At 47.8% G+C, this 15019-nt stretch overlaps 1 protein-coding gene across 3 annotated transcripts in view; it reads right to left on the bottom strand.

The window, feature by feature from the left end:
- Positions 1 to 15019, bottom strand: part of WWC3 (WWC family member 3) — a 129046-nt gene that overhangs the window by 84387 nt on the left and 29640 nt on the right. For all 3 annotated transcript variants that reach the window (XM_068534192.1, XM_068534194.1, XM_068534193.1), the window contains exon 2: positions 1748 to 1857. In XM_068534192.1, the coding sequence (XP_068390293.1) occupies positions 1748 to 1857 (110 nt within the window). The remainder of the gene's footprint in view (positions 1 to 1747; positions 1858 to 15019) is intronic.

Genomic DNA, 15019 nt, shown 5'->3' with positions numbered 1-15019 from the left:
GAAAGTCCGTGGTGATTATTCGGTTTTCGGGTTCATGGCCAAGTCTAGCGTGTCATGTCGAATCCTTAGGGTGGAGCCTGGGTCTCACTTTCCTGTGTCCCCAGGGCCTCAAGAGTGGCCAGCACACAGAGGTGCTCTGTGACACTTGCTGTGACTCAGCCAGCAGGAGAGCAAGGCACACCAGCGGCAAAGAAGGGGACACAGAGGGAGGAGCAAGCGGGGTTTACGAGAGACGAGCCAGAACGGGTCAGTCCTGGGCCTCGGCGGCAGGCAGGCGGCTTCCAAAAAGGTTGTGTAAGGCGGATGCCTGTGCCGTTCAGCGCTGCCGCCCGGGGCCCAGAGAGGCCCACAGCACGGGGAAGGTGGCCCAGAAGGCCAGACAGCCCGGCCGCACGCAGCCCAGGGGCACCGGGCCAGCCAGGCCAGAGGGAGGGCGGTGGACACACCCGGAAGCCCTCCTGCCACTGGTATAACCGCCGGGGAGGGCAGCAGGGCCAGGGCGGCACTCACCCCCCTGCCCAATCCCTGGGTAAGAGCCGCAGTCACGTGAAGGCTGAGTGTACGGATCGGAAACTCCCCTGCCCCAGGACCCAGCCAGGATGCCTCGCCATTCAGGGTTCCAAATGCTGAATTCCGGAGGCCAGCTGGCAAGTGACAATGCAGGAATCAGCCCTAGAGATACCAGCCCGGGTCGATCACACTAAGGGGACAGGAGGAGCCGTGGGACTGAGCGTGGAAGGAGCTTCGTCACTCACATGCTGGGCACCCCGCCCCCGGCCTCCCCCGCACTCAACAAACTGAAGGACAGAAAGCACACCAAGGGGAACTTCGTATCCCCAGCAGTAATGACAATGAGAGAAACACTAGGCAGCTAGAACGAAAAGGGGGGAGTGAAGAAATGTGAATCTGAGAGAGAAATGGGTCCCCAGCTGGTCCTTGATGGAGGAAGGCTGAGGAGGCGGCAGAAAGCAAGGAGCGCGGGGCAGAGAAGGCCTGGAACCAAATGCTGCACGTGAAGCAGTGCGTCAGCTCGGCACCACTGACACTCCAGGTGGCTCAGCCTCTTCGGGGGGCCATCCTGGGCGCGGCACGAGGGTGAGCGGCATCCCTGGCCTCCACCCACCAGATGCCGGGAGCACCTCTTCCAGGCGTGACCATGAAAAATGCCCCAGACACTACCATGTGTCCCTGGGAGGCAAAACCGGCCCCAGATGAGAACCACTGCTCCCAACAATTCCACCAAGAAGGCTGGCATGGTCAAGGACCCATTATTTTAGCTGTGGTCTTTACATCATTTTCTCCCTTCACAAAGCTCCAAAAGGTTTGGTATATTAAAGTTAAAATCAAAGCGATAAGACAAAATGAAGTTAAGGTAACCACTTGGGCATTTATTGTTCCAAGAACCTGTAAAACTTCACTCTGCAAGAAAACACCCTTCCCATTTTGAGAGAGATTTCTATTACTGAAACTGCCTGGGAAATTTATTCCTTCTATTAGATATTCAAACTCTGCATTCCACATATTCCATGCAGGCCTGAGCAACACACAAGCCAGGTAGCTACACAACTGCTTCACTTTTTGAAGAACTCAGCTAATGAACACTTCCGATGACATTTATAAAAACCCAGTTTAATGCCGCATTGGAGAGTAACAATTGTTTCACTCTACAAAAAGAGTTCCTAGCATCCGTGGGATCAATGTGAAAAGTCATTCATATGTAACAACTCAAGTGTGGCACTCTACTTACTATTTATGTGGTCCATGTAATAAATTCCAATTTGTTTATCATATACAGTTTCCCATCCTAAAGGAAGTTCATCCCCAACACAATCGGCAAAGGTCAATGGCTTTGTTATCCTGCAAAATAAAATTATGAAAGCAAATTTGAAAGTGAGGTCAATTTCATGGAAGTTTGCTGAATCGACTCTAGAATTCAGTTTCAATACAAGATTATTATCTAATTGACTGCTTTTGCTCCAACTATTTGGTTGGAAAACTAACTACTGGCTTTGCCTAAATAATCATCAGTAACAATATCAGTACACTCACAGTTAAAAGCATTACTATCTCACAGTGCAACTTTAAATACCAGCAAAAACAGATATTGACAGTTACAAAACAGGTAAAACAAGCATCTTCTTCCAAGCTGTAGGTTTAACGAGGCGATGACAGTGGAATGTCGCTCTGCCACAACAACCGGAGAGCACCTAGGTTCTCATTCCCTGACAAACGTTCCCCCCTCACAACTTTCAGTTTCTGTACATTACAGCTTAAATGTATCTAAAATGTATTTGTAAGTTTCATCTACCAGTGGTCATAAGTGAAGGAGTTAAATGTTAACCACTGACCAAAGGCAAAAAGCCAAACAAGCATGGTAAGGATACAAGGAGATGCCTACTAAATACTGCCTGTATTCTTCACACAGTAGGAATCAGAAACTGCAAAGGATCCTCTTTGTTTTCCGGAGAAAAACAACAAAAGCACATTGTCTACAGACATTTCTCCTTGAAGTAAATCTGATCAAGGAAAGCTTGGCTTGACACAGATAGATAAAGGAAAGGTTTTCCAGATGGGTTTAAGTAGAACCTCCCCCGCCCCTATACCCCATGATCACGTTGATTGACAAGACAGCTGTGGCATGCAACAAGCCGCCCCTACAATCGTCTGAGCCCAGGCAGCTATCTATTCAGTTGTCTCTATAAATGCACACTGACTGGTATGCATGGGAATCTGATAACCTAAATTTCACTACCTCAGTCTTCCCACATCTCTGTTCCAGTCTCTGGCCCCAGGAAAGTGAGACACCACAACCAACGGCAAGCCCCACAAGACCAGTATGAATTCTGAACATGTTATTTCCCCAAACTGGTTCGACAACAAAGCTGTCTCTCCCAGTAGCTTTTAGAAATTGATAAACACTATCAGAATGGCACTGATTGAACTCATCCTCGTTTTAAACAAAATGGTTTTAAGAAGTTAGAGTCAATATCAAAACAGAAGTACATATACAGAAGGTAAAACACACCATGCAAATCCTCTCAAATACGATGTGCTCAGAACGCCACGACATCACAAGATGAGCCTACGGCACAGCGTCGGTCCCAGCCCCAAACACCAGCGTCCGCAGCACGGTTCCTTTACAGGTCAGGAATGCTGTGGTGGCGGCGTGGTTCCAAGTCAAACAGCTAACGGCAGGCTGCTGTGCGCGACTCAAGTCCTGAATGGGACCAAGCCACAACAAATGCTACCTGAAGATAAACTGAGTCCCGAGCACAACTCTGCTATTCTAGATTCACGTATGAGCCTAGAGAAAGATGCCCAAGCACAGGCACGTTCTAAGCATCTTGACATACATGATCTCATTTACTAGACAAATATAGGTGGGAAGGGCTTCCCTGGTGGCGCAGGGGTTAGGAATCCGCCTGCCAATGCAGGGGACACGGGTTCGAGCCCTAGTCCGGGAAGATCCCACATGCCGCAGAGCAACTAGGCCCGTGAGCCACAACTACTGAGCCTGCGCACCTAGAGCCCGTGCTCCGCCACAAGAGAAGCCACCGCAATGAGAAGTCTACGCACCGCAATGAAGAGTAGCCCCCACCCACCACAACTAGAGAAAGCCCGTGTGCAGCAATGAAGACCCAACGCAGCTAAAAATAAAATTAATTAATTAAAAATATGTATTTGTATTTGTATGGAAATATGTATGGAAATATGTTAATATTACATGAAAAAATAAAAATAAAAAAATAAAAAATAAAAATATGTATATATATATGTGGGAAGCCTGACCTTCTAGCGCTGCTGAGCCCAATTCATTTACTTTACAACTCACAACTGTTATAAAACTATTAAAAGTTCATAGTTTTCAATTTTCTATCCAATAAACAACGCAAGTAAGTAAAGTAACACTTCCATACTCTTTCTTCTAAAAATAAACTGACACATCTACCATTTTGGTAAATTTTACTTTGGCCTGATATAGAATCCGTATGTCTCTGGTTCCACTTCTCTAAGCAGAGCATGGACTTCGCATGATCACCCACAGAATCAGTACTTCGAAGCAAGCAGATGAGGAGTCACGCCTCCCGGAGTCCAGCTCGCACCACGAGCAAGAAGTTATCAAGTCCTTGCTGTTGATCTCCTCTGTCCACAGGGCTCACACTTGGAGACCATTTACTCACTTGACAGCAGTTCGAACAGGCTCAATGAAGAAGTTTTCCAGCTCCCAAAAGACAGAAGTGGTAAACTAGAAGGCAAGGACAGGGGGCCCTTGGGCAGGAAGAAGGCAGCAAAGGAAGCAGCTGACAGCAGGGAGAAACACCCACTCCCTGGCTTCATCCATTACACCGTGAAACATCTATGCTGCGCTTCTGCTTCAGCCACCTATTTATCAGGATGACACACCCTCCAGACTTCCAGATAGCTGTAACTTCATTGTATGTAGACAAATTTTGGCATGATTTTCAGTAAGAGCATCAAGGATATCTAAATCTACTGTCCTGTCACCCACAGGCACGCCAGTCCAGGCTCTTGAGTTCTCATCTCCCCAAAAACTTGATGCTAGATTTTTCCCACCAACTCCTTCCCACGGTCACCACACACAGACCCCGGGGTATTTTTGTTTCTATTACACAAAGTTTAGGAAATACACCTAAATAGGAGAGAAATGTCCATGCACACCACCACTCAAAAACAACCATTATTCCTATTTTGATGTGTCTTCCTCCATCTTTTTTCTATATGTTCTCTTTATTCGTCTTTTTCTGACATAGCCATGATCATACAGTATACACAATCTTCTCCCCTGCCTTTTCCACTTAACTTTGTAACATGTTTACTTATTAATTCATACCTTGAATCTCTCCAAAAATTACTCAAGATGGCCTAACACTATAGCCTAAGTATTCTGTCCCCGCTTGTTATAAATTATTTGTAAACATCACTTGGAACAACTGAATAGATAAAGCTCCTTGAGAACAATTACCCTGTCTCAGCTGCCTTTGAACCCCCAGCACCCGGTCTAAGAATAAATAACTTGCATTTTTACAAACAGTTCGTTAAGGGGATTAATATGTTTTACCTAAGCACTCTCTTACTATTGATAGCTACACTATTTCCTAATTTCCACTAGTGTAAATATTCATGAGAGCTGCTTTGGAAAACAGTTCAGCAATTTCTCAAATATATAGTTAAACACAGAGTTTCCATATGGGTCAGTAATTCTACACCTAGGTGTATACCTAAGAGAAACGAAAACATATGTCCACACAAAAGAATGTCCACAGCAGCATTATTCGCCATAGCCAAAACGTGAAAACAACTAAGGGCCATCAACTGATGAATGGACAAATAAAACATGGTCTCTCCATACGATGGAATATTATTCAGCCATAAAAAAAGAATGAAGTACGGGCACATGCTACAGTATGGCTGGACCTTGAAGTCACTGTGCTGGGTGACAGAAGCCAGACACAGTGGCTACATGCTGTATGCATCCATCTATAAGAAATGTCCAGACCAGGCAAATTCATAGAGACAGAGGGTAGATCAGTGGTTGTCAGGGGTTGGAGATAAAGAGAGAATGGGGAGTGATTGCTAAGGGGTTAGGCTTCCTTTAGGGGGTGATAAAAATGTTCTGGAATTAGATAGTGGATGATGGTTGCACAACTTTGTGATTATACTAAAAACTAGTAAACAGCATGCTTTAAATGGTGACTTTTATGGTATATGTGAATTACATCTCAATTTAAAAAACTATGACGAAAGGAACATCTCTGTGCATATAGCTCGTAATCTGTATTTACAATTATTTTCTTTGAAAGATTCCCAGAAGTGAATTTACAGGGTTGAAGGATATGAAGGTCTTTTCTCCTTATTGTGAAGTCAACGTACAAAATTCATACAGTAAAGTATAAAGCATAGGAAATAAAATCACCTATAATCCAGAAGCCCTGGATTCATGGTTTAGCTTATTTTCCTACATTTTTCCACAGCTGATATCATACTAGATACAATTTCACACACTAATTTTTTTCATTTGTGTATTTCCTCATGTCCTTTTAAGTCTCTGTCACCATCGCTTTCTACCACTTTAGAACCTTCCGTCATATGCAGTAAACCATAACTTTTTTACCAGGCACCTCAAGTCATCTATTTAGGTATGTTCCAATTTTCTGCTCTTTCTTGTAAATGACGGACACGAGCTCACAGCAAACACCTGATGTATATACTGCCAAGGTGCTTTAGCATCAGCGTACACTCCTACCAGTGAAGTGAGAGACGGCCTTTCTCATCACCCTCTGGGGATATCTTGAATGCATTTGTTCAAGGGCTCGGGACAAATCTGGATGGCACGAGCGGGCTTCACTTTCAAAGAACAAGCAGGTAGGGAGTGCAGCGTAAGCTCCCCGGCATTTTCAGGCTGTGGGGGAGGGGTGCGATGAGCTGAGAAGCCGGGCACCAGTGTCCTCCCGCAGCAAAGTCCGCTCTGCAGTGGGACGTGAAGGCCCCCACGCGGCCAGTTCTCACCGGTCTCCTCCTATCTGAGCAACACCAAGCCGGAGCTGCCAGCTCTCCCTGCCCGCAACCACCCCGCACAGATCTTCCCACCGTAGATTCCCCGCTTCACAAACGGCTCTTCTTGGCCTCAGCAGAGGACATGAATATGGTTTGCTGGCCGTTCTTACCAGAATTGGTCCACAAGAAGGGAGAGAATGCTGGAGGACACAGACACGGGCTTCTTTTTGTTCCCTTTTGCCTGCTGCATCCTGCGGGGCTCTTTGAGAAGTGGCACTGGGCCATCTCAGCCAGTACCAGTTCCCAGAGAGCCATTTACTTCCATGAGACCTTGCATGAGTCATTTCTTCTCTCTCTGGGCCTGCCTCAGTTTCCTAATCTTTAAAATGGGGGTGGGGACTTCCCTGGTGGTCCAGTGGCTAAGACTCCACGCTCCCAATGCAGGGGGCCCAGGTTCGATCCCTGGTCAGGGAACTAGATCCCACATGCATGCCACAACTAAAGATCCCGCACGCCGCAACTAAGACCCGGTGCAGCCAAATAAATAAATAAACATTAAAAAAAAAAAAAAAATGGGGGTGATCCGACCAACCTCACGGGGTCATGCTGGCTGGGTGCAGCCTCTTTAGTTACAGCATGGAGACCAGTTCCATCCACTCCCCTTCCTGCTTCCCCCTCAACCTGCAACAGACTTGCTTCAGACCCTATTAGTTTCCTTATGCTGCTGTGACAAATTGCCACAAACTTGGTGGCGTTAAACAACACATTTGTCATCTTACAGCTCCGGAGGTCAGAAGTCCGATTGATTTCACTGAACTAAGACCAGTGTCCGTGATAGACTACTGGCATCCGCGGCGGCTTCTTGCATCCTCAAAGCCAGCCACGGCCGGTAGAGCCTTTCTCAGGATGCCATCTCTCTGGTTCTCCCTCTTCCACTCAGAAAGACCCTTGAGATTACACTGGGCCCACCCAGATCATCCAGGATCACCTCCCCGTTGCAAGATCCTTTATTTAGTCACATCTGCAAAGTCCCTTTTGCCATGGAAGGTAACATATTCACAGGTTCCAGGGAGTAGGACGTGGACACCTGGGGAGGCCGTCACTCTGCCGAGCAGACAGCCACCGAGAGACTGCAGGGCTGAGAGCGGGTGGAGCCGGCGGCAGTGGCCCGGTGCCTCAGAACCCATGTCCTCCGTCCCGGCCACGCTCAGGGGGCTGGAATATCTGACACTGACTACCCTGAACTGCAGAAAAGTAAACGTGGGCAGCAGAAGGTGAGAGCAGAGAGAAGAGAGCAAAGTATGAGCACTGATTCTTTTTATTCAATCCATGAAGGCAAATGAATTTATTTGGATGATACACAATCTTTCTAACGGTGAGACTTGTTTTTTAATTGAGGTAACACTGGCTTGTAACACTACGTTTCCTGTGTACAACGTATTTCGACTTCTGCATACACTACGGCGTGCTCACCACCAAAAATTTAGTTTCCATCCGTCACCATACAGTTGACACCCTTTGATTTAGCCCTTCCCCCCACACCCTCCCCCTCTGGAAACCAGTACTCTGTTCTCTGTGTCTATGTGTAAACACTGGTTCTGAACACATTTTCTTTATCAAAAGGAGGCCAGGGTAATCCTATGGTGCCTGTACTATACTTTCCAGTCTCCTGGAACAAGATAATCTCTATATTTCCCATTCACGCTTATTTTTAATATGCAATTCAGAGAGGATACTATTCATCTCAATTTCATTCCAAACTAATCCTCAAGAAATTATGATGACCCCCTCACCTTTTCTGACACACCTGGTTCACAGCGAGTTTCAGAGCCCGCCAGAACACGGACCCCAGGCTGTTTGTGGTTATTTACGTGGTGAATTAGACCCTGTTTGCTGCGCTAGTGCTTCTCCAACTTCAATGGTGTAACACTGACACCCAAGAGCTGGGTTCTCACTTAGCAGTGAGTGGGTCCCTGAACTCCCTGAAATTACACAAAAACAGCAAGGTTAAAACAGCAATGAATACACCACAAGCCTGCCACATTAGTCCTGAAAAGTCACTCAAATAATCACATTTATTATTTATAGAACACGCATATACTTGATTTGGCAATTGTCATCTAGTCTCAATTCTAGAGTTTAGGGTAAAGAGTAATCACACCTAGAACTCAGTCTAAACATTACCATTGACATTTCAGTGTATTACTGTAGCATGAGTGACCGATTTTAGTGTTGAGTCTTAGAATTGTTCTTGAATTACATTTGTGGTTTCCGTGTGAAAAGACTGTCTTCTTAGGAATTTTTTTTTTTTTAATTACATATTATCAGTCTGGGGGCTTCCCTGGTGATGCAGTGGTTAAGAATCCGCCTGCCAATGCAGGGGACACGGGTTCGAGCCCTGGTCCGGGAAGATCCCACATGCCGCAGAGCAACTAAGCCCATGCGCCCTAACTACTGAGCCTGCGCTCTAGAGCCCACGAGCCACAACTACTGAAGCCCGTGCGCCTAGAGCCCAAGCTCCGCAACAAGAGAAGCCACCACAATGAGAAGCCCGCACACTTATCACTTTGTAATAAGTGACAGCACTTATCACTCTGTAATCATTATTTGATATGGCTGCCTTCCCTATTGGTCTGTGGGTTCCTTGAGAAAAAGGATGCTGTTTCTCTCATTCATCTCTTTAGAGAGCCAGAGCCCTCACATACAACAGGCCTTCATTAAACTGTTTGATAAACTAATCAGGCCAATTTCAGAAACTTATACCATATAAAAACCACAACGGAGCCAATTAGTAGTCAAGGAACAACTGGAAGAGGGCAGACTAGAATTTGACTGAGCTTTCAAAGCCTAAATTGTAAGAAAAACAGGGCTCAGGAGGCCAAGGTGCTACGGGATCATCCCTCCCTCGAACAGCTCTCCTTAGGCAGATACATCCTAGCAAGGGAGAAAGGTGGTTCACAGAGCGTGATGAAATGTCCCTGAAGACCTCCCACATCCTCTGTTCTGATCCTCTACCGACCAAGCCCACTTTTCATCTACACTATGGTTTCCTGAGTGTGGGCCTTTCCACCAGGAAGGGAGAGACCAGGGTGGACAGGGGCGAGATCCTGGCGAGATGTTCTTTCCTCCAGCAAAGAATAAAGTGTCCAAAGGTAAACCAATCTAGGAGGTATTTCGGATGACCAGCAAACTTCCTGGGGGCTCCACCTCACCAGCGATCCTACCGGGTCTCACACGGGTTCAGACACTGGTGAACCGAAGTCACAACACCTGACAAAGACCACGAGCTGGTGACTGAATAAGTGTATAAGTCCTACAGTGTATGTTTTGTTGAATCATGCTGACAATGGACAGACACTGCAACAACTTGTAAAAACGTCACGGGAGGAAAAACTTGCAACTGAGGCAACTATACTTTAAGCACTTACTAGTGAGGAGGAGCCTGGGCAAATGACTGTCTGGCTGTGCCTCAGTTTTCTCATCTTTACTATGGGGTGGTGGGGCTGAAAGGCTGTAACCAATATCAAGGTTTTGGGGACTTACTACATACTCCATAAACATGCATTTTCCTTCCATGCTATTTTTTCCTCTAAAAACTGGGGGAATGTCAGTGTTATTCTGATGTAGCAGTATAATACTGCACAAGTGGAACACAGTTTAAAAGCCTGGGATTGAGATGCTAGAATGCAGGGCTGAGCAAGCTGCCCACAGGCCAAGATGCAAGTCTACCACCCAAAGGAAACCACAGCCAGAGGGGCACCCGATCGCAGTCACCTGCCTGAGCACCTCATCCAGGACGGTCTTCCACCTTGAAAATGACAGAAAAAGAATTTTTCATCAAGCCCATCAAGTGCACAATCCTGAGATAAGTGAACACACTTTGTTCACCTCAAATATAGGCTCTAATGATACAACTTAGACTAAAATAAAAACAAACTTCAGCCCAGTTAGTAAAAAGAATTCTCTAGGGCAGTGCTGTCCAATAGAAATATTTGCAATGAGGACCACATACTTAACTAAAAGATTTCTAGGGCTTCCCTGGTGGCGCAGTGGTTGAGAATCCGCCTGCCAATGCAGGGGACACGGGTTTGAGCCCTGGTCCGGGAAGATCCCACATGCCGCGGAGCAACTAAGCCCGTGAGCCACAACTACTGAGCCTGCGCTCTAGAGCCCGCGAGCCACAACTGCTGAGCCCACGTGCCACAACTACTGAAGCCTGCACCCTAGAGCCCGTGCTCTGCAACAAGAGAAGCCACCGCAATGAGAGAAGCCCGCACTCCGCAACGAAGAGTAGCCCCCGCTCATGGCAACTAAAAAAAGAAAGCCGGCGCGCAGCAACGAAGACCCAACGCAGCCAAAACTTAATTAATTAAGTAAAAAAAAATTTCCAGTAGCCACATTTAAAAGGGTAAAAATAAGCAGGTGAGATTATTTTAATAATATTTTCTATTTAACACAGTGCATCCAAACTACTATCAACTTGACATGTAATGATTATAAAAATTATAAATGAGATATTTGACATCCTTTTTTGGTATGAAGTCTCTGAAAGCCGGTGTGTGTTTTACGCTGCGAGCGTATCTCAAGCGCCCAGTTGCCCATCTGGCTGTGGCTACCGCGCTGGACAGCACAGCTCCGGGACCTCACCTCGTTCTCTGACAGTCTGATTCTACGAAGGACCACGGCAAAGTCCACTGGCTGAGGCTGAGACCGCTTAAGAAACATCCAGCCTGAGACACCGCCTTCTACAAAGCCCCTGGTGGGGATCTGGAAAGAGTCAGGTTTCTAAGACCACAAAACATCCCGCAGGGAACTGTTTCCCTTCCCTCCGCCCCTGGCTGCCCATCCGCCTTCCCAGCAAGCCCCGCGGGAACAGCTGTTCCCAAACTTGGAGCGTTCTTTCCCTTTCCCATGCTTCCCTCCCGCCCCCTTCCTGTTCAAATCCTGATGCGTCTTCCCAGATTTGGCCCAGATTCCTCCTGTCCAGACCCAGCCCACCCCAGCAGGAAGTAGGCTGTCCTTTCTTGGGCCAGCCTCAGCACTTTCTCTCTCCTCCTGGGACAGTTATTAAAACTCTAAGCAGAACGTGGTTATTTGTTCACATCGCATCTCCCGTAGCACTTGCTCCTTCGGGGCAAGAATGGCATCTCCTCCCGCTCTGACCTGCCCCCACAGAGCTCCAGGGCGCACCCCAGTAGGTGCTCAGCTGCACACACAGGGTGAGTCACAGACACGACCCGATTAAGGGCGAATGGAGCCTGCCACCAAATACGTGTCTACGGCAGTTCTAGAGCTGTTCTCACACGTCTCTGCCTCGACAGAATATGCTCACGAGCAGGTGTGCAGATCTGAGGCTTGAGAGACTGCATCCAAGAAAGTGGGCTGCTGCGTGACGGATGCACGCTTCCTCTTCGGGGACGGGAGGAACAGGTGCTCGAGATCTGTTTACCAGCGCCATAGGAAAGGCCGGCTTGTCGCATTTACGAATGGCATCCTGGATGCACAGCGCTAAGGAAGGAGAGCCAGTGCAGGCTGGAGGGCCCTCGCAAGGAGACGCAGAGTCAGCTCTGGGCCTCCCAATACTCCGCAGCTGCCCTCCAAGCCCCCGCGCCCACCCAAGCATGCACGGACCAGCCCTCAGAACCTAGCCCCCTCCCGATGGACCCCAACGGCTCCTCCTCCCTGGTCTCCCGACCAGGCCGACTGGCCACCAGGGAGAACCCCAGCCAATGCGGTTCTCAGCAGGGGTGGGTGGAGAAACGGCAACTCCCAGGAGAGTCTGACTTCTGGAACCCGCCTTTTACAAAGACGAACCAGAAAAGCAGGCATTCCAAAATACACAGGCAGAAAGCAGATCAGCAGATCAGTGGCTGTCAGGGACCACAGTGGGAAAGTGGGGGATGGGAGGTGGAAATGTTCTAAAACCGAACATTGTGGTGATGGTCGTCCAGCTGTATACAGTTACTAACACTCACTGAACTACACTAAAATGGTGAATTTTGTGGGATGTAAATTACACCTTACTAAAAGCTGTGTTAAAAAAAATGCACACACGCATTGAGATTCCTAGTAAGTACTTCATTTACAGTAGGAAGAAACAATGTCAGGACTCCAAGTCATATGAAACACTGGGGAGAAGAAAACAAAATCCAAGGACGTAAGGTGACTGTCATCTCACTCACGTTAAACTGTTAAACACACATCTGGCGATTCTGCTCGACAAATTCTAAGTCATGGCTGATCAATGTCCCGGACGTCTTCCAAATAGCTGGACACATATTGAAACATTCTCTAAACCATCATTCCCAACCCTCTGCATTCATCTGTCACATTACTCTACGTCACGCTCTCATGCTACAGCCACAGCCCATTAGTGGGCGGTGAAATTGATTATGTCCCAATCAGTGGTTTGGTTTAAAAAGAAAATACTGGAGCACATCACACCTCACAAGGGTAGGACGTACATCCTATGTCATGACACTTTTCTTTCCATTGCACATGTGATACAGAATGGTCTCCTGCTTTCCGGAGCAGCACTTGGCAAGGCAACGCCCCAGGGTATACCTGTAGGTGGCTGCATCCAGTCACACAAGGACCACCGTGCTTAATGCACAGGGCTGCCGCCTACCACCTGTAGGCTTTGCAGACACCGCTGAAAGTGTGCAGTCGCAGCCGCCAGCCCCCAGGGCAAAGCCCGCGTTGTGCTCAGAGGGACGGGAGAACCTTCTTTAATCATCACGACAATTTTAAAAAGGTGGGTCCCTCATAACCACCCCCACTTTACCTAAGGAGGAAACTGAGCTCAGGGACGGGCACCTAAGAAGTGGCAAGACCAGAGGGGAAAAGCCTGCTCGGGTCACCAGCGGCTCTCTGCACTCCCATCGAGCTCGGAGGAGGGATTCCAGGCAAAAATGAAAGGGTTCCTGCCACCATCCCTGAGGAAAAGAGTGGAAATAAAGATGCTGTATTACTGCTATAAGAATACTCATATACGTACCATATTCCGCTTTTAAATAATTTTTATCCTCCTTACTCTCCTGACAAATTGCTAATGATGATTACTCAGAGGAGACTACAGTTTGGGAAGTTACTGACCATCTTCTTATTTTTAATATGGCCAAAACAATAGAAGAGGGACTTAAAATACTCCTTTAAGAATAAAATACAGTGTTATAAAAATTTGGTTCTTAACTTACTACTGAATACCACAGACAGGAAGGGATATTTAAAAATTAAAAGGGGAGGTTTTAAGGAAGGATTTGGGGGAAAAAAAAAAAAAAGAAATAGTAACAATTGACGGAAGAAGAAAGTTCAACTGAAATAGGAGAGGAAAACCCCACTGGCCAAGGAGAGCAAAGAGGCCCAACAATAACATTCTTTAGAAATGGCATCACAGGGGGAGGCGACCCGGAACAGTCTGGCCATCCTTTCAGCCAAGCGGCACACAGGCATACAGCGGCAGAGACGGCACAGAACTCTGGGCTCTGTGATCTCAATTTCAGCTTTGCAAATACTGCCGAGGTCGAGCTCTCCCCTGCGTACTGCTCCCAGCTGCAGAAGTCCTGTGCCAGGCTTCTAAGAGTAAGAGCTAAAGGATTTCATCACCCGCCCTTTTTTGTATTAATTACCTCCCCCCACCAAAAAAACCCAGACATACACACAACTTTTTAGCAGTCACTTAATCTGTTTTCTTTTGGGCATGAGAATTCCATTCTTTACAGATGCCTCTTTGCATATATCGCCATCTGAATCCATGAACAAAAGCAGAGGGGAAAATACCTGAACATCTAAGACATTCAGACACCCATCAAGCTCTGATGAAGAAACATGTGCCAGGAAAGGATGCAGGGAATGGCAAGTGCTTGCGGTTCTTTTAGGTCTTGGATCTCTCTGGGAATCTGAGATAAGCCATCGATCTCCTCCCTAGAAAAACATGTTTACACATATACCCAAAATGCTGCCCTCATATATACACGAAATGCTGCCTGTCCGGGAAGTCCAGTTTCGGGAACCCTGTTCCCAAAGCTCCCTGCCCAGGGCAAGAGGCACCAGGGAGAGAGCACACACAGCCCCTGGAGGAAGGACCGGTTTCACTGGCGGTGGGTTCAAGGCCCAAGAGAGAGGAGCACCAAGGCCGCTTCTGACCTGCCCAGGGAGGACAGGGGACCTGCCCAGGCCTCACGCAGGGGGGGTGAGAACAGGCGAGGCGAAAGGAAGCCTCTCCCCCCGCCGCGCCCCCTGAAGGCACGGGCCGGCCTGACAAAGGGCAAGGCTGCAGTTTGCAGGCGGCAGGGAGGCCTGCGGAATGGAGGCGGGCGCGCGGGCATCAGATATGTTTCGGAGGAAGGTCCCTCGGGCTACAGAGAAAGTGGACAGCAGGACGAGGTAGCAGAGGCTGGGCAGGAAAGGTCGAGGCCCGAGGAGCGCTGGGCCTCAGTGACGGGGGCAGGTCCTTGAGTCGCAGTGAAGCCACTCACCAGGCCCGTGCTGATGGCGAGGGGAC

Source organism: Eschrichtius robustus, chromosome X (assembly GCF_028021215.1).
Source record: "Eschrichtius robustus isolate mEscRob2 chromosome X, mEscRob2.pri, whole genome shotgun sequence".
NCBI classification, from domain to species: domain Eukaryota; kingdom Metazoa; phylum Chordata; class Mammalia; order Artiodactyla; family Eschrichtiidae; genus Eschrichtius; species Eschrichtius robustus.
Note: the sequence above shows the minus strand (reverse complement) of the source record. Positions and strands in the feature narration are given on the sequence as shown.